Source organism: Phocoena sinus, chromosome 20, assembly GCF_008692025.1.
Source record: "Phocoena sinus isolate mPhoSin1 chromosome 20, mPhoSin1.pri, whole genome shotgun sequence".
NCBI classification, from domain to species: domain Eukaryota; kingdom Metazoa; phylum Chordata; class Mammalia; order Artiodactyla; family Phocoenidae; genus Phocoena; species Phocoena sinus.
Genome location: NC_045782.1, coordinates 35049305 through 35074591, shown reverse-complemented (window position 1 = coordinate 35074591; position 25287 = coordinate 35049305). Strand labels below are relative to the sequence as shown.

General features: G+C 56.6%; 1 protein-coding gene across 1 annotated transcript; it reads left to right on the top strand.

Annotated features, from left to right (window-relative positions):
- Positions 1-4966: 4966 nt before the first annotated feature.
- On the top strand, positions 4967-24780 carry NGFR (nerve growth factor receptor). Its single transcript, XM_032616783.1, has 6 exons — positions 4967-5151; positions 12657-12798; positions 16083-16442; positions 20026-20278; positions 21721-21881; positions 22557-24780. The coding sequence occupies exons 1-6, from the start codon at positions 5086-5088 to the stop codon at positions 22856-22858; spliced, it is 1284 nt and encodes a 427-aa protein (XP_032472674.1). The 5' UTR covers positions 4967-5085; the 3' UTR covers positions 22859-24780.
- The last annotated feature ends 507 nt before the right edge of the window (positions 24781-25287 follow it).

Sequence of the window (25287 nt, the reverse complement as noted above, 5' to 3'; positions counted from 1 at the left end):
TTCCTGGTGGCGCAGTGGTTAAGAATCCGCCTGCCGATGCAGGGGACAGGGGTTCGATCCCTGGTCCGGGAAGATCCCACGTGTCGCAGAGCAACTAATCCCGTGTGCCACAACTACTGAGCCTGCGCTCTAGAGCCCGCGAGCCACAACTACTGAAGCCTGTGCGCCTAGAGCCCGTGCTCCGCAACAAGAGAAGCCACCGCAATGAGAAGCCCGCGCACCGCAACTAAGAGTAGCCCCTGCACACCGCAACTAGAGAAAGCCCGTGCGCAGCAACGAAGACCCAACACAGCTTAAAAAAAAAAAAAAAAAAAAAGTCCCTACTGCCTATGTTTGACAAATCTTTTGACAAGAGGTATGGGTACAGACCAGGATATGTGGGAGGGAGGGTGGCCTTTGAAGGAAAGACTGCAGATGGGAAAATGGAAGACTTTGACCAACTCTACAGTTATCTTGAAGGAAGAGAGAAGGCAACTCTCATGGGGGCATAACCCACAGAAGGGCTCAGAGGTGAGAGAGGCTGAGTAACGTACATCAGATGGGGTCCCCTGAAGGACAGGGCGGAGGCAGGAAGGGAGTACCAGCCTCTGAGGCTGGCACAGACAGTGGGGGAGGGCACTGTGGAACTGGCCCACTTTGATGCTCCAGTTAATCTAACTGGTCTCCAAAATTGATTAATTCCTCTCACTCCTCTCACTACTGATGCAGTTCCAGAATCCACCTGGGCTCACCCCAAACCAGTCCCCAGCCCCGACCCTGCTCCCTTACTGGCCAGGTCTCCCTTGCAGCCCAGAAGGAGTCAGCTTAGAGGTAATCACCGCACCATGCTTCAAAGCCACTGAGCTAGCTCTTAACGGGGGCAGGCGGCTTTCACTTACCTTGCCTGGCCGCCTGCCTGGGGCAGATGGGATGCAGCTGGGGGAGGCCTGGCACCTCCTTTTCCCCCTCGCCCTCAGGAATTGTTCTCTTCTTGTCCATCTCCCTTCACTGCTTCTCTGGTTGGACACTGGAACTGAGGGATAGGGGAGCTGATTTTCCCAAAGCAGGAAAAGTACGTGCTCACTAGAAGAGATTGGAAATCACGTCTTCAATCAAAAGACGGAGATCATCCCCTGGCTTGCCTCAGCGCATCCTACCCCGGCCAAAACCCAGATTCTGTGAATGTGTGTCAGGAGTGGGTATCTGAGCAGTTGTATGGAAGGGCCGAGTGCAGCCCCTCTGAGATGCAGGTTCTATCTCCCAAACTCACTGGAGTGAAGACCGGAGGGGTTTCGTTGGAGGGGAGGAGTGGCTGGGACATGGGAGATTAACATTGAGACGTGTGGCTTTGGAGGGCCTCGTGCAGTACAATGGCCACTTATGGCACCACTGCCTCCTTCTGGGGGTCCTTGAGCCAGTGGCTTAACCTCTTCAAGCTTTAGTCTCTTCATCTGTATATGGTGAACCCAGCATCTCCTTCATGAGATTGCAGTGGGGATTAAAGGAGATAATGGTGTCGATCTCCTGGCTCACAGGACATCTCAATAAATGTGAGTTCTCATTGTCTGCACCCACATTTCTGCTTGGAAGTAAGTTGGGGCTGCAGGCTGGTTCCCCAGGGGCTGCTGGCCAGAGACACAGGGAGCTGTGAGCAATATCCTGCGGGTGCCCGAGGTGAGGGGTCCCAGCGGAAAGGAAGGACTGGGAGTGTGTGTTAAGAGCTTGCCTTCCTGGAGGGGCAGGGAGATGGAGGGATGGTGAGATGAAGAGGGGAGGAGCAAACCCCTCCCACTTCAATTCCTGAAGATGCAGTCTGACCCACCACTACCACTCTCAGCTTCACGTAGATCTGCACTGAGATTGTCCACCTTTTCATCTTAGGGTCCCTCTTAGGTCCAGGAGGACTTGGTGTGTGTGTGGTGGGGGGAGGGGCCCTTTATAAGGCAGTTCTGTTACGGGAGATGGTTCTGGGGAGCCCTCCAATGAAAAATGCTGTCCCCTTGGTGCTGCCTGGCTGGTCCTACCTGCTGGCCAGCTCCTCAAAGCCCTCTCCCCATGCCCCCTCCCACAGTTGTGGCTGCAAGTGTTGAGGACTAAGGGAAAGGGAGCTGGGTCAGAGAGAAATTTTTGAAGGATACTCATGTCTGTGGCCAGGAATCATGACAATTAGGGAGTTAGGGTCAGGCAGGCAGTGGCATCACAGAGCCTCCAGTAATGTTCCAAGGAAGAGGGATGGACCCGAGTATTCAGCACTCATTAGGAACAGGAATCCCTGCTGCTTGTGGGGCAGATGTCAAAAGGTAAGTGGTGGAGGCCATGGCCCCGGCAGCTGCGGTGGTGACGGTGATGGCGGTGATGATGGTGCGGTAATCGTGACAGCGATGGGGATGATCGGGGGAGCAATAGTGACGGCAGTGGTAGCTGTGGCGCTTCTTGTAGTGTTGCTGGTGTTGTGGTGATGGTGGTCACGGTGGTGCTGGTTCTGGTATAGGTAGCTGTGATGGTGACGATGGTGGAGATTGTGATGGTGGTGGTCCCAGCAAAGGAGCGCTCTGATCACAGCCATGCCATCTATCTAATGGCACATTATAAAATAATCCTTCATATCAAATCACTAACACGCTAGAACATCAGCTCCACGAAGGCAGCTGCTATTGTTCACTGCTGTATCCCCAGTGCCTAGAACAGGGTGTGGCCTATAGTAGGTGCTCAATAAATACATGTTGAATGAAGGGGATTGAGCCTCTTCTTTGATGAGCTTTATTTGCCGTTCAAGATAGAAGTTTTTTTTAATTCCCATTTTATAGATGAGGAAACTGAGGCTGAGAAAAGATGACGTAACCTCAGACCATGCAGGAGTCATTGATGCGGGGGTGGAGTGGGGTGGGAGGTGTAGGAATTTGTGGCCAGGCCTGTCTGACTCTCAGTTCAGTGCTCTTTTCTCTGTACAATTCACAGCTGCCTCCCCACCAGCACTCAGCATTACATCGTGGTCTTGTGCTGGGGCTTAATCATACAAATACTGTAATAATAATAGTAACAGTTGCTGTTTGTAATTGTTGGAGTAAGGCTTAAATGACCAAGACCACGGAAATTATTAATAACCCAGGCCCAGCCATGGTGGCGTGGGTCACATTAAATTCTGTTGAGCTGTATAACCTTAGCAATAATAGTAACCGGGATCATAAATTAATAACAAGGAGTATTTAACTTAATGCCGTACTGCCGATACCCTTGGTAGTAAGCAGCTCAACAGTGCTTTTAGTACTAATGTTGCCCCTTCCTGCCTTCCATGAATTCAGCTGAGAGGAAAGGCAGGGCTCTAAAAGCAGCAGGGGGAGACAGCTTAGAGGCGATCCCTGTCTGGGAGGAGGGAATCCTCAGGGATTTCTGAAGAGGGGCTAGCTGCCTGGCCTCTTATGCCCAGTCAAGGAGGTGGCTAATTCACGCTCATGGTCAAGGCCACAGTGATGTCTACCTGTCCTTTCTGGGATATCCACCGGACTTTGTTGGTTACACAGGAAAGAAATTCACAGGGCAGACAGAGTTTTTCCCCCATGAATGGATGAATTAGCTCAGCTGATCTGGGAAATCACCTACCAGCAGTAAGCTCTTCACAAGTGTCTTAATCTCCCTCTTCTTCCCGTAAGGTGGGAGGGTATCTTCAGTTATACCCTCAGTTTATCTTCAGTTCGAAACTGAGGTCCACATCTGGCCAAGATCAGGGTGAGGGGATGGGCTTTGTAGACTTGCCCCGCACCCCCCACCCCAAAGCTCTGTGCTCCGAGGCTTTCCTGTCTGGGAACCAGGAAAGGGTGGGGACAGGCAGGCGGGGAGCATCAAGGTGGAGGTGGAAAAGCTTCCCACCGAAAGACTGGTGGCGCGCTCTCTGGGTTGCCACGGCCTATGATTTGGACCTGCCAAGGTTTCTAGGGCATTGGTGAGTGTGGTCCTGGGGATGCCTACATAGTACATGGACAGGTACATGAATGTGAGTCCATCCAACCAATTTTACATTTATTCCCTTCTACACACCTTTACTGAACACCTACTGTGTACCACGCATTCAGATAAGAAACCATAGTCCCTGCCTGCAGGGAGCTCATCAGCTAATGGAAACACAATCTAGTGAAGGCAAACTGTGTGAGACTATACCTGTGAGGGCTTGCGAGGAGGTGACTGCACACATACACGTGTGTGTGAGTGTGTAGGTGAGCACATAGGTCTGAGTGTTATGAGCACATGGGCGACGAGTGTGCATATATGGAGGTGCACAGGCAGGTGCAGAATGCACGGGTCTACAGGACTGCGTGAGGATGGTGTGGGCATAGGTGAATGCATAAGCACATATATATGTGAGCTTGGGAGTGTGTGTATTCCTTTTCGTGTCTGTGCACACCTGCGACCCCCTCAAACCCACCTTTTGAGAATTCAAATGATGTCTTCACCTTGAACGTCCCCGCTGTGTGCGGTCGGGGTCAGGCCACCTACTACCCCTCCCCTCCCCTTCCCCTAGGCCTCTGCAGAGAGAGAACCGCCCCCACTGGGGCAGAGGGAGGGGTGGGGTATAGACCAGGAGATGAAAGGCGGGCGGGCAGTGGGCATTATTGCTGATAAAGGCTGGGTAGGGAGCAGGGCACCGGGGAAGAAGCTGAAGCCGGAGGCAGGGGAAGATGGGCAAGAGGGTGAACCGTGAGAGGGGCCGCAGCCCGAGGGAGCCGCAGTGGGGACGACTCGAGCCCACAGCATGCGGGACGGACGCGAAATAGCGCGGCCCGGGCGCCGGGTAGCGGGGCGGGGTGGGGGATAGGCTTTGAGGGCCGGGACGCGCGGGAGCTTTTCCCCGTACGCTCTCCCTTCCCTCCTCTCCCCTCCCGGAGACTGCGGGGAGGGCGGGCGCGGTTCCGGGGGGTGGGCGGGCTGGGCGGGGAGGAGGCGGGGCCGACGCACTGGCTTCTCCCAGCACCTCCCGCAAGCATCCAGAGGGAGCCGAGCCTCCACCAGGTCTGGGGGCCGGGCGCCGGAGCGCAGCGCAGCGCAGCGCAGCCGTGTCTGTCCGCTGAGAAGGCTGAACTGGAAGCCGAGCGCTGCCGCGGGAGGCGGGCGATGGGGGCAGGTGCTGCCGGCTGCGCCATGGACGGGCCGCGCCTGCTGCTGCTGCTGCTCCTGGGGGTGAGTGCTAGCCGGAGGGGAGCCCGCTCCCCTTCCCGGGACCGGAACCCCAAGGAGTTCAGGTTTTCCCGAGGGAAAAGAGAAAAGAGCGTTGGGATCCCAGATGCTGGGGGTGGATGGCGGGAGAGGAGCGCCGATGCCAGTATCCACGGAGGAGCGCCTAAGGTTCTCAGAACGAAGAGGCGACCCTGAGATTCAGGGTAGAGATGCGGACAAGAGGGGCGCACCTATGCGCGTCCTCATGTACCATGGGGGTGTGTGTGTGTGGAGGAGCTGGGAGGGGTCTCTCAGGAGGGAGTCGTGGGGCTCTCGGATGCCTGGGTTCTTCGGAAGAGGGCGCTTGAATGCTGGGAGCTCGAGGCGACTTTCCCCCTGAGCATCTTGATTTCTGGAGGGTCGTGAGACGGAACCCAGGCTAAAGAAGCAGGAGGAATGGGACGGGAACTAGAGAAGTGAGGAGAGAGTGTGGTTGGGGTGGGGAACCGGGGACGAGGGGATGGAACAATGTAAGAGGAGGATGGAGGGACTGGAGGCAAAGGGGACCGGGCATCGGACAATGAGGACCGGCCAGACAATGGGGGGGAGGGGCGTGGGAGGGGGAGGTTCGTGGAGGGGGGCTCTGTTGAAGAGAGAGAAGTGGGTTAGGGGCGGCAGAAAAGGGACGACGGCGAGGAAGGTAGAGAGATGGAAGCAAAATGAAGGGACGGAGAAGGGAGAGCGGACCCCGACCTGTCCGCCAAGAGACAGTAGGACGAGAAGAGAGAGCAGAAGCACAGCTGCTTCCCGCGCGTGTCGCGCGCTCTTTCTCGCGGCCTAGCGGGGTCGGGGAATTGCGGCTTAGGGTCCGAGGCTGGGAAGGGAGTGCCCCCGCGGCTAGTGGGCTTCTCCTACGCACTTATTCTCGCGGTTTGAAGCAAAGCCACGGACCGGATGGGACGGAGCAAGCGTCGTCCGACGGGTTCTCGCCGCCGCCACTTCTCGGGGTGCAGAGAGGCGGGACGCGCAAAGTGGGGACGGTCCCGGCAGCGCGCAGCCGGGGGTCGCGCGGGCGAAGGCGGCCCGCAGGGGGCGCTGCGGCGCGAGGGCTGAACCATCGCAGCTCCCCGCGCGACTGGGGCTGCGCGCCGCACCCGCCACCCAGACCCCCAGTTAAGCGGCCCGAGCGCCGCGCTGATGATTGGCTCCGTTTCCGCGCCCAGGCGGGTCGGGATTCCGCCCGCGCCCCGCCCAGCTTTCGATGAAGGACCCCGGGCACCGAACAAGACGGAGGCGCTCAGGCGCCTCACCTTCTGTCTCGGCAAAGGACTGTGGGTCCTCGTAAGCATCGAAGTCCGTCCGGTAGTTCTGACAAGACATCCAGGAGATGTGACCCGTTGTGTGGCCATGAAGGGAGTGCCCTGGAAGATTTGGCAATGGAGGAGGTGTCCTCACTCTCCCTGCCATCTTCATCTCTCATCTGAACATTGCGCCCCCAAATCCCCATTACAGACAAGGAGACTGAGGCTCTGGGAGATTAAACCAATTGGTCAAGACCCCACAAGCGAGTTGAGACAGAATCCTAGCTAGACTGCCCCTCACCTGATTCCCAGCTCAGTACTCCCCGTGCCTCTTAAGGGGCAGCCCGGCGTTCCAGCTCGGGATAAGAGCTGCGTGTCTCGGCGGCAGGCGGGCGTGACACCAGCCGCAGAGTCAGGCCGGCGGAATATGGGGGCTGGGATGGGCAGAGACCCCTTCCGGGCTCTAGCCCCATCCCCGAAGCTCAGCCTGGTTTCCGTGGGATAGCAGTACCTCCGGCTTCATCCGGAGATTTGGGAGTGACTGCGGGCACGTTTGCTGACTAACGCCGCGGGTTAGAGATGCATCTCGTCTGGGGCGGGGGGGGGGCGGGGGGCATGGAGGGGGGACTGGGGCGGCCAGTTGTGAGGATCCTGGAGGAGCGAGGGCATGGGCTCCGGATCTGGGCTGGAGAGTGTCCCCCGAATAAAGAAAAGGCGAGGAAGGAGGGGATCTGGGGGTGGAGGGCCTGGGGGCTCGGGAAGGTGGACCCAGCGAAGAATCTGTCGCCTGCAGCCCCTGCGGCTCTCGCCTCCGCCTTGCCGCGGGGCTGCTGTCTATGGGCTGGCGCTGCGCACCACAGCGGTCCGAGTTTCTTCCTGGGCCGCGGCGAGAGTGCTGAAACCAGAGCGCGTCCCGGCGGGTCGGCTGGCGGGCCACGCCGGTAATGGAGGCACTTTGTCATTCAGACGTCTGTAACCGGAGCCGCCGGGCTGGCTAATGCGCCTAATAGGGATGCAGCGAGGGCAGCAAATGCGAGGACGGGAGCGGCCGGGTGGGGGAGGCGACTCCGGGAAGGAAGGGGTCCCCGCCTTGCTGTACCAGTCTGATCCCGTTCCCGCGTCTAGATTCTTCCCTGGGGGTGCAGGGTGGGGAAGCGGGAATAATAAAACTGGTTGAGTGCCTACCGTGTGCCACGCACTGCCCTGGGTAATTTCTCTTGTGTTATTTAATCCGTATAAGGCCCCAGCAGAGTAAATCGAGTTATTCCCATTTGACAGTTGAGGGAGCTGAATCTCCCTAATATTCAGGCACGAAACCAAGCTCCCCCAGTTACTATGTGGTGGAGCCCTTGTTGGAACTCAAGATGCTTGGCTTGGAGTTTACTCTTTCCTCCTTATGCCAGGCATACCCCCGCCCAACCTTCCAGATCACGGAAGGACACGTGGCCTTGAACCACCACTAGACCTGGAGGTTAGATCGTGTCCTATGCTCCTGGCACCACAAATTTATAACTGAGCCCCTTCACCCCCCACTCAGACCCCTGCCCCCTTTCAAAGTCTTCATGCATCCTCCTCCTCTAAGTAATTAGCTCTTGTCTCCGACCCCCAAATCCCCCCATCTAAAGGAGTGGGGGACATGTGCCAGTGCCTCCCCAGGGCTTGCATTGGTCTCAAAAGACCCTTTGCGGGCTTCTCTGGTGGCGCAGTGGTTGGGAGTCCGCCTGCCGATGCAGGGGACACGGGTTCGTGCCCCGGTCTGGGAAGATCCCACATGCCGCGGAGCGGCTGGGCCCGTGAGCCATGGTCGCTGAGCCCGCGCGTCCGGAGCCTGTGCTCCGCAGCGGGAGAGGCCACAACAGTGAGAGGCCCGCGTACCGCTAAAAAGGAAAAAAAATAAATTAAAAAAGACCCTTTGCATATTTGAAAACTCGCCAACCCCATGATGGTGGCCAATGGCTCCATTCACCTAAGGAACCTTTTGCTGAAGCTGTTGTGAATGGATAGGACTCATCACACTGAAGCCTTCCTATAGTTTCAAATTCTTTCAACTATTTTGGTGTATTTTCTGTTTTGTCCAGTTTTTAAAATTTAATTATTAAAAGTCAATTCAGGGCTTCCCTGGTGGTGCAGTGGTTAAGAATCTGCCTGCCAATGCAGGAGATACGGGTTCGAGTCCTGGTCCGTGAAGATCCCACATGCCGCGGAGCAACTAAGCCCGTGCGCCACAACTACTGCCTGTGCTCTAGAGCCCACGAGCCACAACTACTGAGCCCGCCTGCCACAACTACTGAAGCCCGTGTGACTAGAGCCCATGCTCTGCAACAAGAGAAGCCACAGCAATAAGCCTGCGCACCACAACGAAGAGTAGCCCCCACTCGCCCCGCCGCAACTAGAGAAAAGCCTGCATGCAGCAATGAAGACCCAATGCAGCCAAAAGTAAATTAAATGCATAAATAAATTTATTTTTTAAAAATGTCAATTAACCGAAGGACATTTCCACCTTAGTTTCTAGAAAGCCTGGATATGGCACACCCCCCCCCCCAAAAATTGCAAACATTCTAAAAAATGGAATAAGTGTAAAAAGTATAACTTTCAGGCAAATGTGCCTATCATTTTGATAAATTGATCATTTTGGAGCAATTAGCCTGAATCCTAGTCATCCCTCCCTGCTTCCCAAGATTGCCTGGCCTTGGACCCATAGAGGCTGTGGCCAGATTGGTGCATCAGGCCACTTAGCAGAATGACCTCTGTGGGCCTCAGTTTCCACAGCTGTCAGACAGGGGATGAAGGCAATCCCTCAAGCCTTTCCTCCTCAGCTTCTGGAGCAGTTGTTTGGGGTGATATTTCCTCTCCCTCATGGGACTGTGGCTCCTCTCAGGAGTCAGGGACCATGTCTCATTGGAAACTCTTAGTTTAGTGCTCAGTAAGTAGTTGAATTAGTTAGCAGTTCTCCATCCTCCTTTGGTCCCCATACCCTCTTCAGACGCTTCTTGGTGGGTCTCTCTTCATTTCTATCCTGCCTACTCTGAGATGGTTTCCCCTGTTTGGGGATGGCTCAACTCTCCTCTCCCACTACCTACCCCCCGGCTCAGCAGCTCACTCTCCCTAAGACAAGACACTTCTTTGGGGCTTCCCTGGTGGCGAAGTGGTTGAGAATCTGCCTGCTAATGCACGGGATGCGGGTTCGAGCCCCGGTCTTGGAGGATCCCACATGCCGTGGAGCAGCTGGGCCCGCTTGCCACAACTAGAGAAAGCCCTCGCACAGAAACGAAGACCCAACACAGCAAAAATAAATAAATAAATTAATAAACTCCTACCCCCAACATCTTCTTTAAAAAAAAAAAAGATACTTCTTTGATAACCAACATTTATTGAAATCCAACTATGCATCAGACAGATTTGCATAAATTATTTCTTTTAATTTTCACAGAAACCTGGACAGTAGGTATCACCAACCCAACGTTTTAGGTGGGAAAACTGAGGCTTAGAGAGATTGAGAATTTACCCAAAGTAGCATACTACTAAGTGGCAGATCTGGAATGTTTTGAAATAGAAAACAAAACAAGCACAGGAAACACATGGTTACTAATTATGTGGCCTGGACTCCCAAGTGCAAGACTTTGGAGAAGAGAGAGGACCACGGGCTGCAGCAGGGAGAGCAGGCTTTGAGAAGAGGGGCTTGCGCGAGGCTCCCACTCTGCCCGCAACTGCCACAGTCAGATTGCCTCAGTTATCTGGAGCCCAGGTCTCTGCTGACCTCAACTAACTGGAACACAGCCAAAAGCCACAGAAGACCTTGGAAAAGAGAAAAGAGGGGTCCCAAAGTGAATAAACACCTTACTCATTTATTTAATGCCTCCCGCAACTCTCTGAGGCAGGTACTGTCATGGTTACCTAATGATGAAGAAACTGAGGCACAGGGAAATTCAAAACCTGTCCCAGGTCACCAGCTCTAAGCTATGAACCAGGATTCAGAGCAATGAAGGCAGCTGAGGAGGAAGGTAGACTTTTTACTCTGAGAACGGCCCCCTCCTGGTTCCCATACTCCTTACACTGACTTTATTCACCTTCCTCCCAGGGCTAGTTACACACTTTCTAAAATTCAATTAGACCTAATAAATAAGACTGGGGAGGGCCGCTCAGGTCACACTGGCAGCAGCAAGAACTGAAAACTGATACTTTAACAGGAAGGGAGGAGGCAGAAAAAACTATAAGAAAAGCTGACAGGAGAACTCTCTTGACAAGTGTGGTAATTTGGGATAAAGAACACAGGGCTCCGCTGCGTTGCATCCCAGAATACTCACTGATGTAAATACTGAGTCCCTGAGTCATGGGGAAACCGTGAAGGTACGTTCCAGAGACACAGGAAGGTGCTGCCCCCGTGGTTAAAGTGAAAAACATTAGGTGAGAAGAACAGCAAAGCCGTGACTTTCCAGAAACTCAGGTATCCAGAAAGTCAGGCCCTGGAGTTCTAGTTAATTGAGGCCATATTGTATTAAGTTCTTAAATTCCATAAATATACATGTCGGGTCCCTAATATGTGCCAGGTACCATCTCAGGCACTGAGGTGACCACAGTCCCTGCCTTCAGTGACCTGAGAGTCCAGTGGGGGACTCTGTAGAGTGTCAGACCAGACAAGAAGAGTGAACAGGGGCGACATGTGACAGGGCAACTCTGTGTGATTTGTCAGATCAGGGAGGGGCTGGGCCACAGGACCACTTCCCTGATGAAGTGACATTTAAGCAGAGCCCTGAAGGATGAAAAGAAATCTGAACAGACCTTTCTGGAACCTTGCTCACCTCCTGGGGGAAAGCCTGTATCTGGGACTACCCCCCGCCGCTAGGCTTCTGGTCTACAGATGTTCCCAGTACTGTGTTCCTGCCACCTGGGAGGAGATGGTGGCAACACCCAAGGTTCCCCTCCTTTGCTGCCTGCACCCTCCCCACCGGTTTCTTGAGGACCATAGGCTGCCTCCTAGACTGATCCAACCTGTCCATCCCCCTGCCTCCACCAAACCCTACTGAGACCTCAGGATATTAGAAAGGACTGAAAGGAAAGGAGTGTTTTGGGTCATGATCTGGCCAACATGGAAGCAGAGAAATGCCCAAAATGACCTTTACAGCTCTTCTCTAGTTGCATGATCCAAGAGACCATACTTCCTCTGAGCATCAAATGGGAGCTACACGGTCTGGAGCCAGGGAGACAGGCTTTGGAGTTTTATTAGACATTAAGATTTTTTTTAAGGAACAGAAATATAAAGCAATCTGCCAGCAACCCCTCCCTCTCGGGAATCTGGTGCTAAATCATTCCATCCATGAGCAAAGATGCCTCGGCGGCGGGAATCTGACTCTCGTTTCCCCTGTTTGCAGTGTTGTTCCCACTAGCTGCATGGGGCGCAGGGAGAGGGGAGGGCTGGTGGCCGGAAATCAAACCCTGGGGGAGCAGGGTTGCTGGGTGGTGAGAGCACACACTTTCTCATATTGGTAACAGGCGTACTTTTCTCCTGTCTTGGCGCCAGACTCTCGATGACCGGCTGGTCATTTGCTTTGGCCCTGAGCTCTCTCCATCTCTATCGGTCTAGAGAGATGAAGACTCAGAGCAGGAAAGCCGAGAAGGTCAGAACTCCCAGAGCAGAACCAGGATTTGAACCCAAGGTCCCACCCCTCTGCTTCTGTTCTTGGACACCTCCCATTTGATACTTAATATGTGGAACGGTAGAATTAAGGGTGAGGAGTAGAGCCCTGCTAGACTTTGATAGAAAAAGACTCCCCTCTGGGTAGACGCATCCCTGGAGATGTGCAGCTTAGCAAGTGGCGTTTGGGCTAGATTTCAGCTTCTAGTTGCCCCCTTGGCTGGGAGCCCTGTGTACACTGCAACCTGCCTGCTTGTTCCTGACTGCTGCCCAAAGGCCCTCTGCTGGGCCTCAGGTTGCCTTCCCCACATGGTGTATCCTTGGGATTCCAGGAGTTACTGTAACCCCAAGATGAACTTTGCAGAAGGTCAGCATCTGAAGCTCTGATCTCACACCCCTAGCAGCCTGCAGGGGCGTGCTGTCCCCCCTCTGCCTTTCTTCCCCATCAGCTTTCAAGCGCCAAATGCCTCCCTGGTGAGCTCATCCCAGCCCAGGTGGTTCCAATAGAAGGCTGCAGGAGCGGGTGTTTGCTCCCTGGGAGTCTACCCTGTCCCCTTTCCCTTGCCAGTCTGACCTTCTGATCTTCCTCCACCCAGGTGTCCCTTGGAGATGCCAAGGAGGTGTGCCCCACGGGCCTGTACACCCGCAGGGGTGAGTGCTGCAAAGCCTGCAACCTGGGCGAGGGCGTGGCCCAGCCTTGCGGAGCCAACCAGACAGTGTGTGAGCCCTGCCTGGACAGTGAGTATAGGGTGTCCGGTGGGGGGAAGGGGAGCGGAATGGAAGGGGGCTGGAGGGCATGCCCAGTAGAGGCCTTCCAAGTGCTCTGCGCCCTGGCAGGGACTCCTGCCCACAACCGTCTGGGTGCCAGAAGTGGGTCTGACCCGGCATAGGAGGCAGAGAGGGGAAGCTCAGAATGGATGAGGGAAGTATGCGGAGGGAGGAGGGGGACCAGATGGGGGATCCCCAGGCTGTGCCCCTTCCCAGCCCCCAAGTAGAGAGGCCTGGTAGAAGAGTGTGGCCAGGAGGGAGGAGTAGCTGATGCTAAAACCAGCTAAAAATATCATCTGCACTGCAGAATCGATGGCTGCCACTTACCCTTGGTGCATTTGTGGGGAGGGGAGGAGGGTCAAATCCTGGCTGCCCTGGACACTGACCTTGGGGGATCCTGGGAGGGTGTGGCTAACCCTCCCCCCGGGGCCAACTGTTCTCCAGCTCTGACGGAGGAAGCAGAGCTTTCCCCAGGCTGCAGGGACGGGGGTTGGAGCACCACAGGGATGTCCTTACTGGGGGGTGATGTCGGGTGCGAGAGGGGGGAGGGGCGCTGTGGCCATTCCTACCTAGGATTTCCTCGGGGAGGGCAGAGAACCCCATCTTCCAGAGGTGCTGGATGAGGGAGGCAGAAAGATGGCAGGTCTGGGGTCTGAAATTCTTTGCGCTTGACTCAGTCTCTGCTGGATTCACTCCGCCCCTTCTGTTGCTTTCAGGCCATGGGCCCTTTTCCTGACTCTGCCTGGAAACCTTTCCTGTTGACAGTTAGATCTTGCCTTCTACCTGGCACTCAATGCCCACCTGGAGGGCCAGTGGGAATCCTACCCAGATTGTTCTTTGATCATGTTGGGGACAAGGCTACAGGAACTGGGAACTCTGAACGCCTCCGCCAGCCTGTCTTACATTTGAATGCCTCGCCGCCACCACCGCTACCTCGAGGCATCTCACTGCACACAGCCTATCTGTCCTGCAGGCAGCCCCAACTCCTTGGTGTCCCAAACACTCTGTTGTCCTACTTCTGTACTAGTGGATCCTGTAACTCCATCCCCCAGCAGAGGGATGCCAGGTAGGGAGGCTGGACATCCCATAATGCCTTTGCTACCTTGCCATCTGGCCGCCTCTGTCCTGGCCTAACAGGGTTTCTTTCCATCCCAGGGCAGGGTGGGCCAACCATCAGCTACCCTGGAACCTCCCACGTTTGCCTCTCTTATTTCCTAGACTCCGCCCAGGGCCTCTTCTCTTTGGACCCGAAGTCTCCCAGGATGGGACCCCAGTCCCTTCTGTCAAAACAAGCGGTGGGATAGAAGAGGCTGAGAGAGGGCATCTCCAGGGAAGGGGAGGGGAGGCAGGAGCAGAGACCAGCTCGGAATGCTCCCTCCCACTTCCACTTTCTGCTCCCCTCCCTTTCCCCCCTTCCCCCTCACCCCCCTCCCCGCACCCCAGCTGGGTTAACAGGCTGCCTTTACAAGTCCGCTTTATGGGATGGAGACCCCAGTGGACTTTCCCTCTATCCTCAAAACGTTTCCACAAGGAAACCCATTAAGCTCCTGCCTTCATTCTCTGCCCAAAAAAGACCACATTTTTCCCACCCCCCCCAAAACCCTCTCCCAGGAGTTTGCTGCTAATCTTCTCTATTTTCCCATGGGCAGGGCCCTCCCCTTCCCCTCCCATGTGACTAGACCCACCCCTGCTGCCACATGCCACCCAGATAGGAGCCTCTGGTATAAATTGGACCTCCTGCCTTGGCTGTTTCGGTTTGGAAGTCCTTTCTGATGTCTGACTAATATCCCTGCTACTGAAGTTCATTGAATTGATCACTGCCCACCCCAGGGGGCCCAACCTTTACAGGATCCCTGCTGTGTGTCAAGTGCTACTGAGGAATTTCACTTATTCCTCATCACAACCCTGTGAGTGGAGACATTATTCCCTGTTTTACAGAGAAAGAAAAAAGCTCAGAGAGGTTAAGTAAAACACCCAGAGTCACACAGCTAATAAAGTGATGGAAGCAGGTTTTGAATCCAGATCTGCCTGATGCCTAGGAAGAGAAACACAGGAGTCCCTCTGCCAGAGCTGACTTGAAACTGAAGTCTTCCTCCAGGCCCATCTCTGTCTTTTCTTCTCTTCCCCGCCAACTGCTGCCCCTTTTACTTCTCTGCTTTTTCCTTCTTTGCTTCTGCAGTTCCAACCCCAACCTCCAAGATAATGACCCTGTGCTCCATCTTGTCTCTTGATGGCATTAAAGAAAGTTAAGATAGGACCCCCACAGCAAGCCTCGATTTCCATCCATTGGGATCCCAATCTCTCTACCTCTGTTTCCACATTCTGAGCAATCCTCCCTCCCCAGTTCTCAGGTTCTAAATCTGTGCTCTTCCTGCCGTGGGAGCAAGGATACATCCTCTTGGATTCAGTTTGGCATGGAGTTCTCCACCCTGGGCTGGAAGGGGTGAAGAAGATCTGGCTCTGTGCCTTCCCCAGTCTTTGCACAAGGCGGAGAGGACCCTGGCATCCCGCCCCCCCTTATTCTGGAGCTCACATCCATTAATTAAGAGAGCGTGAATCAAGAGTGAGCTTGGAAATCTTCCTTTCATGTCCTTTGAAAGAGCAGAGGACTATATATGCAAGTCCTCCCTTCCTTCTAGCTTCAATCCCTCCTGCAGGACCTTTCTTGCCAGGAGTCCCATCCCTGCCCTCTAGAGCCAAGCCCTTCAGCAGCTGGGGTAGCGCCATGGGTGGGAAATTCTGTTGTCTATCCCTAGTCACTCCCATTCAGGCCACACCTGAGCCCCCACCTGTGCAGAGAGGAATGGGAGGGCAGCTGAGGTGGGAGCCTGCCTGGTGAAGGCCGGCTCTGCCCGGGCTGGGTTCACAGCTTAATTCTGGCCTGTGGGGAGGGCTGGATGGGAACCACTCTCAGATTATTCCTTAATCATGCTGGGAACCCTCTAAGAGAATCTGCCAAGAAATTTACGGGCACCAGCTGGGTTACCCCCTGAAACCTCAGGGCCAACGCTTCCGGGGCCTGGAGCACCGGGCTCCTGGCCCCCTTCCTCCTTCCCAGTCGGGTGCCACCAGCTTTCACACACCGGGGATCCGGGCCCCGGAGGGAAAAGCGGGGGAGTCAGTGAGGGGGCGAGGTAGAACGAGGGTGTCCCGGGTTGGGGCGGGAAGGCCTCCAGCCCCTGCGTCCCAAGTGCCCCCAGGGCAAGCGGCTAGACACGGGGCGTGGCTCCCCCCGCATGTCCGTCTGTCCTCAGGCGTGACCTTCTCGGACGTGGTGAGCGCCACGGAGCCGTGTAAACCGTGCACCGAGTGCGTGGGGCTGCAGAGCATGTCGGCGCCCTGCGTGGAGGCCGACGACGCCGTGTGCCGCTGCGCCTACGGCTACTACCAGAACGAGACGACGGGCCACTGCGAGGCGTGCCGCGTGTGCGAGGCGGGCTCGGGGCTCGTGTTCTCATGCCAGGACAAGCAGAACACCGTGTGCGAGGAGTGCCCCGACGGCACGTACTCCGACGAGGCCAACCACGTGGACCCGTGCCTGCCCTGCACGGTGTGTGAGGACACGGAGCGCCAGCTGCGCGAGTGCACGCGCTGGGCCGACGCCGAGTGCGAGGGTGAGCGTCGGGGCTGCGGGGTGGGGGTGCGGGGCGCCCCGGGGTCCGCAAGGGTCTGCCGTGGCCTGCGGGGTCAGTGGACACCCTCCCGATCCTTCCCACCAATGGATCCTATCCACTGTTTACCCTTTGGGGCTGTTTGTTAAGCCATCCTCATTCTCCCAGGCCACACTCATTTCCCAGGGCTTTGTTAATCTGTGGCTGCTGGCTGGGAATTGGACGGGTGGCAGATGAGCGGCACGAAGGTGGCCTCCGTGTCCAGAGCACAGATAGGACATGTCTGATCCTTGAGGCAGACTCTCTGCACTGGAGAAGGGGGTCTTAGGACCCTCAGGAGTTGGGACCTTTTGTCTCTGAGGCCCATAGGGGTTTATGGCTCTGGGACCTGGGATGGAGTCTGCCCTGTCACTTACTATCTGAGCGACGTCAAGGAGGTCACTTCAGTTTCTGGACCTCAGTTTCCTCGCTGCACGCGGTTTCCACTGTCGCTGTGGGTTTGGGCCGGGGGCTGGCTCACTTCAACTTGTGGGGGAGGGGTCAGCAGTCACTGGTACAGTTTAGTCAAGGACGAAGTTAGACCCAGAGAATACTAAGGAGGTCGTGCGGACAGGGGCTTTGGGACAGAGAGAGAGGCGGAACAGCAAGCCTGGGGCCTGTGAGTCCGAGGATGAGGGAGGTGCACATGGAGGGCCCTCAGCTTCCTGGGTGGATGTGGGCTGGGTGTGCCCTCCTTAGCCAGAAGGGGCAGTTCCTGGGATGGGAGGAGGAAGCACTGTGGCAGTCAGGGCAGAACCATTTTGGTCCCTGGTTGGTGACATCCATCTTGGGGGAGAGACTGACAATACCTTTGCTTTCTATCCCCGTTCAGCTGTTTCCCTTGGGGCCTAACCCTCAGGGTGCTCTCACTCTGAGCAGGCAACGCAGCGCCTCCTTCAGGAGCCCTAAGTTGGACGGGACAGAGACAGCCTTTGCCCCGGTCTGATGAGGGAGACGCAGTCCCAGCACTTAGTTCCCAAGAGATCCCCCCATTCTGGTGGGGGCAGCACAGCCTCTGCCTTCAATCAGCCCCCAGTTGGATGGGAGAGAGAGATCCCCTGCCGTGGGGAGCCTCCAGTCTGACACACCCATGCCTGCCTTCCACGTCCTGTGATCTCTGGCGCAGGGAGCTCAGGGTGCAAAGGGCCGTTAAGCTGGGCTGAGGCCAGGTGTGTGTGTGAAGCTTGCTGCATTGGGATGTGGGGTCAGGGTGGAGAAGTGGGGTGCAGAAAGTGGCGGTTCCGGGGGCCATTGCCCTGGGCCAGGAGACAGGCAGGTAGCGTCAGGCGCAGGGCAGAGGAGGGAGGGAGTTTCAGCGCCTGCAGCAGGCAGGTGGGTGGCACGCTTCTGTGGGCAAGTCGGCACCAGCTAGTGGGGGGGACTTAGGGGTGCGGTTAGAGCAAAGAAAGGTGCTGGCTGGGGGAGGGATGGGCTCTGCCTTTTGGCATTCACACATTCCTTCCAGATACCACTCTACTTTCCCAGCCACCCTGAAGGGGTGCCTTTATCCCTGCCCCTCTTCCCCTCACCCTCTAGCCTCTGAACGGGTAAATGTCAGCTCCAGGGCAGAGGGAACCTTTCAGGAAATGGAATTTGATTTGTGGTGGCTTGGTTGCCCCCCTCCCCTCCACTGCAGGGTACTTCCTTGCATAAACGCTTCCAGTGTCAACATGGTGACTCACCCACCCTGGGGGCAGAACCTGCCCCCCTCCCCAAGCAAAAAAAATTGGATTTAGGAGGAGTAACCCGGCCTCTCTTTCCACCCCCAAGTCTGACAGCTCCCATTCTGGAAACGGCTGTCAGGACCTGCCAGGGCTTAGTGGGTTGGAATGCTAGTGGACACAGCCACATCTGGATCTCATCCCCACCCCCAAACAGGGCGGGGGATCTGAGAGACGAGGAGAAAGCGCCCTGGAAGGCGCCTTCTGCAGCCTGGGCCGTCTCTCAGCTCTTCCCCACTGCTCTCAAACCTCTGTGACGCCTGACTTCAGTGACCCTCCACCCAGCCATGCCTTCAGCCTCTGGGTTCGGGTCAGTTGAGCAGAGCTGTACCCTTAGCCTCGGGGCTCAGGCTGCCCCTCCAGCTGGCCCAGTCCCCTAGCCGGGCAAGAGGAGACCCTCCCCGGGCCAGCGCCTTGTCTGGGGCTGCCAGAAGGAGGGCTGTGTTTCCTCCACTCCCTGCCCCACCTCTTCCACGCCTTCCTTTCCAGGACTGAGATGGGGGAGGGGTGGGATAGGGCAGCAGATGGCAGCCCCCTCCCAAATGCCAACCAGATGGATTCCAGATTCACATGTGGGGACCTTACTCCTCAGAATGTGCTGAAAATGGGGGCCTTTGAAGCGTCTTTGCCTTGAGCCAAGGAGGCCTAGGAAACCCGTGGGCAGTTTCGACTCCAACTTGGGTGGGCAAACTGGGGGCTAGGTGAGGCAGAGCTGGGGAGCAAAGTGCCTGCCCTTCACCCCATCAGCTTGTCCTGTCTGCTTTCCCTCCCTGCTCCAGGTGTGGGAAGCGAGGAAGGAAGGAGTAGGCAACTTTGCCCAGACAGGTACCCCCAGGTCGTCCAGAGTCCACAACCCCAGGTACTGCCCCCGGCTGGGTGGCAGAATGGAAAATCCCACCCACTTGTGCCAGGGGCTGCTGGGTCCCCTGCCAGGGAGGCTGGCAGTGCCCAGCTGGCATGAGAGAACCTAGGCGGGTGGCAGGGCAGTCCCCCTCCCCTGAGGCAGTGGCAGTGCCTGCTCTGTGGGCCCTCTCTCCACCAGCAGTCCTCAACCTTCCCAAGTTGGGTTTGGGCTATCTGACACTGTCATCTCTGGGCGGCAAGATCAGATGGTGTGGGGGCCACGCAGGGCAGGAAATAGAGGCTAGCCACTATCCACGGACCAGCCAGAGGGAAGCAAGCCAGCTGGGCACCTCCCCACCCTGCCCGAGCCCAGAGCCAGGACACCAGAGACTAGAAAGGAGGCTGGATGCCAATTCTCAGGGGGCGGTGCCGGGGAAGGTACCTCTCTGCCATACCTGATTACCCTCATCCTTCTTTAGGGCAGGGGTGACCGGCGCCACTGGGGCAACCTGTGGCCAGAGAAATTACATTTCCCTAGCCTGATTCCAGCTGGAGGCGTCCTAGGGCCCACTCTCTTCTTTGTGTGTTTACCTCCATGCTGGGTTTTTGGGTACCCAGGGTAGGCAGAGTAGAATTCTAGGATCACAGTTATACCCAAGATGGAAGGGAACTTAAAGACCGTCTCTTTTCATATCCCCATTCATGGGGAAGTTGAAGTCCTGAGAGTTGAAGGGACTGGTCCAGAGTCACACAGCAAGTCAGTGGCAGAGCCGAAGGGGACCCAGCGCTCCTGATTCTTAGGCCCTTGCTCTTTTCCACCATCGTGACATCATACACCCGATCCCAGCCCTCTCTCCTGTGTGTAGCCGCTGGACATACAAGCATCTGGGGCAAGGAGGGGGCTGGGGGAGAAGCTCTGAGGGTCAGAACATAGGAGAGGGGCGGGGGGAGTGGGCCCTCACTCCTGTAGCCCTTTCTCCCAGAGATCCCTGGCCGTTGGATTACACGGGCCACGCCCCCGGAGGGCTCAGACAGCACAGACCCCAGCACCCAGGAGCCTGAGGTACCTCCAGATCAAGACCTCGTAACCAGCACGGTGTCAGATATGGTGACCACAGTGATGGGCAGCTCCCAGCCCGTGGTGACCCGAGGTACCACCGACAACCTCATCCCTGTCTACTGCTCCATCCTGGCTGCTGTGGTTGTGGGCCTCGTGGCCTACATCGCCTTCAAGAGGTGAGAGGGGGAACGGGAGCCAGGGAGCGGGATCTTTACCCTCAAGGAGGGCTTTGCTGCGACCATGACCTGAAAATGCACACACCCATTTTTTTTTTTTTTTTTTTTTTTTGCGGTACACGGGCCTCTCACTGTTGGGGCCTCTCCTGTTGCGGAGCACAGGCTCCGGACACGCAGGCTCAGTGGCCGTGGCTCATGGGCCCAGCCGCTCCGCGACATGTGGGATCCTCCCGGACCGGGGCACAAACCCATGTCCCCTGCATCGGCAGGCGGATTCTCAACCACTGCGCCACCAGGGATGCCCCGCACACGCGCTTTTAACTCAACCCCAAACCAAGCTCATCCTCACTTACCATCAGCTTCCCCACTCCAGGGTGTGGCAGGTCAACAGGAGGTAGGGAAGGGGATCGTCCCTGTCCTGTCCTGGTGCCAGCACCTCCCCACCCCCATTCTGCTGCCCCACCTGCCTCCCTGCACACAGAGCTTCCTTTACCAACAGCTTGTGTCCTCATTCCCTGAACCCCGTTACCTGTGTGTATGTGTGCATGTATCTCTTCCTTCCCACATCACACGTGGGATCTGATGGCACCCATAGCCAGAAATCCAGGATGTGGATAAGTCCTAGGAAGCGTTTTAAATGTTTAAGTGCATTTTCCATTCTTTAAAAAAAAAAATCATCAAAGTAATAACGTGCTTGTTTGGGAAAATGCAAAGAAGACCAATGTCTTGTAAAGCAAAAAGTAGTAAAGCCTCCTTTTATCTCCCCAAATCCTACCCCTCTCCTCCTGGGAATCTGTTTGGAATGGATCCCTTCCAGCCATTTTCTATGCATTTATAAACACATGTGTGGAAAACCTATACATACACACGCAGGTTTTTTTTTTTTTAAAGCATCAATGTGATAACATTATACATATTCTACAACTTACTCTTTCACTTAATCTCCCTCGGGAGAGCTTTCCTCAGAGCATATAGATAATCTGATTATTTATAATTGCTCGTTCAATAATACGGGCGGATCATAATTTATTTAACCAGTCTCCTATCGATGGACATTTGCTTTGTTTTTCTTTTTTTCTTATTGCTTATAACAGCAGAGGGAATCCGTGTACATACCCCTGCACACACGTGGGAGTACTTTAGAAGGGTAGACTGGGAAAATGGAGCTCCGGGGAAGGCATGCATCTGTGCACCATTCATCCCATGGACATTTATTGAACACCGGCCGCACACACCAAGCCCTGGGTGCCTCTCTGCCCTCACGACGTTTTCAGCGTGGGCCAGGGGCAGATAGGTAGAGGAAGGAGAGCCTCCCGTGCCGTGCGGGGTTACAGACGGGCACCCCCTGGGCTCCCGGCACCCACACGCCAGAGCACAGATACCTTAGCGGCGTGGCCCGTGCGCCCCTCAGCCCCGTGACTGGGGCTGTCCTCTGGTTCCAGGTGGAACAGCTGCAAACAGAACAAGCAAGGAGCCAACAGCCGGCCCGTGAACCAGACGCCTCCACCCGAGGGAGAAAAGCTGCACAGCGACAGCGGTATCTCTGTGGACAGCCAGAGCCTGCATGACCAGCAGTCCCACACACAGACAGCTGCAGGCCAGGGTAAGCAGTGGGGCCGGGCGCGGGCCGGGGGGGCGAGGCAGGGAGAACAGGGGTGGTTAAGCTTAGGCTATAGGAGGGACTGCAGAGGGGCTGGCTGCGGGCCGCTGTGTGGAAGGATGGGAGAGGCGGGCTGAGGGCATGGGTAGGAGAGGCCCTTTCCGGTGGGGATGACTTGGGAAACGGAAGCTTTGACAAACCGGAGCATCTAGACTCATCCAGCTAATTGTCCCCCAGGGCTAATCACTCCCCAAAGTGGCTGCAATTAGCCTCCTGCCCAGGACTTCCGGGGAACAAGTAGTTAATTGTGTCCCCTAATCGGTGGCCCATAGCCCAGCTCCAATACACTTGCTGGAGTTGAGTCCAAGACCAGAAGTCCTGTCTCCTCAGCCTTGATTAATTGCTGGGGGTGGGAGGGGGTTAGTGGGCAGGGAGGTTAGGTTGTAGGGATGGTTCTGGAGCTGTGGGTGAGTCAGCATCCCCCAGGTGCCTCCACAGCCCTGCCCACATCCAGGACTGCATCTTGGGCATCCCTCTGCTTCTAGACCCTCGGGTCCTCCCCAGATCGAGAGGAGAAATGCCTCAGCCCTTCTTGGGTCTTACTCCAGGCCCCCACTCCCACGGTGGGGGAAAGGGTGTCCAGTGGGTAGCGCCTGACTCCCCCTGGGTTCTTGGCAGCCCTCAAGGGTGATGGAGGCCTCTACAGCAGCCTGCCGCTGGCCAAGCGGGAGGAGGTGGAGAAGCTGCTCAGTGGCTCTGCGGGGGACACCTGGCGGCATCTGGCCGGTGAGCTGGGTTACCAGCCTGAGCACATAGACTCCTTCACCCAAGAGGCCTGCCCGGTCCACGCCCTGCTGGCCAGCTGGGCCACCCAGGACAGCGCCACACTTGACACCCTCCTGGCTGCCCTGCGCCGCATCCAGCGAGCCGACATTGTGGAGAGCCTGTGCAGCGAGTCCACGGCCACGTCCCCGGTGTGAGCCGGCCCGGGAGCCCCTGCCCTGCCCCGACATTCCGAAGACTGATGTTCCAGCCAACCCCACAGGCCAGCGTCAGAGCTGCGCGCCTCTGGGCAGGGCCTCGGAGCCCGGGCCCCCAAACCACAGCCCTGTCACTCTCCTGTGTGGCCCCATCGCTTCCGATCACACTCCCTCTCCAGCGCCGGAAGTGCCCCTGCCGCCTCTCCCACCCTGACCTGCCCTGTCGCCATCTCAGGCCTCCTGCCCCCTTCTCCCCCGACTTCTAGGGGGGCCAGCCCCTCCCACCTTAGCAGGTTGTCATACATGGGGGGCTGACACCAGGGATGGTGTTGAGGGCGTGACAGGGTCCCAGAGACTCAGAGGGAAAGACTGAGGAACCAGAGCCATGGGCTCTACACTGTGAACTTGGGGAACGAGGGAGCACCTTCGTGGCCTAAACCTCCCTCATCCCCCCTCCCCCATCCCCTCTGGCCTAATATGAAGAGGATCAGAGGTTTGATAGAGCTGGAAGAGGGGGTTGAAATCTAGTCCATTCCCCTCATTTTACGAACAGCAGAGTGAGGCCCAGAGAGAGGCAGTGGTTTGCCCAAAGCCACCCAGAAATGGGGAGGCCAAAGATGGGCTGTCTCCCGAAACGAGGGGTGCAGGCCTCAGGTCTGCAGGGAGCGGGGGGCTAGGCGACCCTCTGGGAAATGTCTCGAAGCCAAACCCAGTCTGCCCTTCACCATCTCCAGGCCTGTCCAGCCCCCGTGGAGAGGGGATGCTTCACCCAAGGCCTGGCCCATTGATCCATCCTGACCCCACAGGTTTGGGGTTTGTGGCAAGGGGTGCTGCTTCCCTCTGCCTGTCCCCTCAGGCGTATCAGTGTGGCATCCGTGGTGTGGCTAATCTGTAGGTACCCACCATCCCAGCATAGACCCAGAGCCAGTCCCCCTGGAGTCAGCCCTGGGGGACTAAGGAACCCCACCTGCAACACAGAGATTTACAGGCACACAACCACACGGGATGAGAAATCTTGCTTCTCTCCAAGAGTTCTTCCTCTTGGGCTGTGGCCGGATCCTCCTGGGGCAGCTGCCAGAGAAGCATTGAAGGGAATTGAACTCTACTCGCTGTCTTCCCTCGCCCCCGGGTTTGGCAGGCCAAGGACGGCTGAGGCTTGGGCTGGCGCCTGCCTTCCGAGGGCCTGCACGTGGAGGAATGCTCCCCCGTTCCACCCCTTCCCTGCAAGCACGGGTTTGGCTGGGCCCTGGAGGCTGCAATGAAGAGAAGTGGACCAGCGTGGGAATGCAGCAAGAAGGAGTTGAGTTAGACTGTGGCCCATAGAGGGTCTCTCCCAAGTTTAGAGAACCCTACAAAGGACTGTTTTTTCCCTAGCTTGGTACCGGAAAGGGGCCATGGAGCCCCTCCTGGCCTGTTCTGTTTTGCTTGATGTTGGAATGAGTGTGCCCCCCCCTCCGTCTATTTAGCATGAACGAGCCCTGACCAGGATGTGCACGGACAGCCACCCCCTCCCCAGCCCAGGGGTCTCTCAGCCCTGTGTGACTGGGAACGTTGTACGTAGATGGCATTTCTTTGACCTGAATCTGTGATGGGAGGAGGAAACTCACCTGCTGGCCCCTCACCTGTGAATGTGGGGAGTGGGACAGAGTCTGAGGTGTTTCTTTTCCTCCCCAGCAGTGGGGGAGGGGGTTGGAGGTTGCGAGTATGTTTCAGCATGTGTTTGGTTCTGGGGCCCCTCCTGCCTCCCTTTGGGCTGAGATGGAACCCTTTTGCCCCCTCCCCCCCCAGCTGGGGGCTGTGAACTCCAGGCTCCTTGTCACCCTCCCTGTCACCTGCCCCTTGCATCCTGTGTAATCATTTCTTGGGCCCTCCTGAAACCTACACGTAAAACATAAACGATGAACATTAAATAGCAAAGAAAGGAAAATCGTGCAGAGATTTTCTGGAAATACACGTGGTTTGAGTTGGTGGGGGGTTATGTGTGCGGGGCAGGGACCCGGGTATAATTTCCAGCTCAGTGAATTCCTGTCCTGTTTCCCCCCCCACACAATGGGGAAGTTTTAACAGAAATCCAGCAAATTCACATGTGACACTATGGAGTTAATTTAAGTGGGATAGAGCGGGAGTGGGGGCCCTTGCCGCCAGACTTTGGAGAGGGAAAGTAAAAATGGCCATGCAGGAAGCTGGCCAGCTGTGAAGTTGACCAGATGTCAGAAGTGAAACTGACCACAGGGGAGCCAGAGGCTTGCTGGGAGGGCCAGGTCACAACCCCACGGCTCGCAGCCACCCACACGGCCTGGGAGGCACACCACCCCCCAGCACACAAGCACACACACAAGGTCTGGCTCCAGATGGCCTGGCGGGAGCCTGGCTGGTCCGGCCTGGAGTTGGGCAGGCCCCTCCCTTGTGGCTTTCCCGGGCAGGTCCCA

Bases quoted from the DNA above. Each gene is read 5' to 3' on its own strand.
- NGFR (XM_032616783.1), top strand. From the start codon at position 5,086: ATGGGGGCAGGTGCTGCCGGCTGCGCCATGGACGGGCCGCGCCTGCTG. The intron at 12,799-16,082 runs GTGAGTATAGGG...GTCTGTCCTCAG, and splicing joins GTGTGAGCCCTGCCTGGACA to GCGTGACCTTCTCGGACGTG. The intron at 20,279-21,720 runs GTGAGAGGGGGA...CTCTGGTTCCAG, and splicing joins GCCTACATCGCCTTCAAGAG to GTGGAACAGCTGCAAACAGA.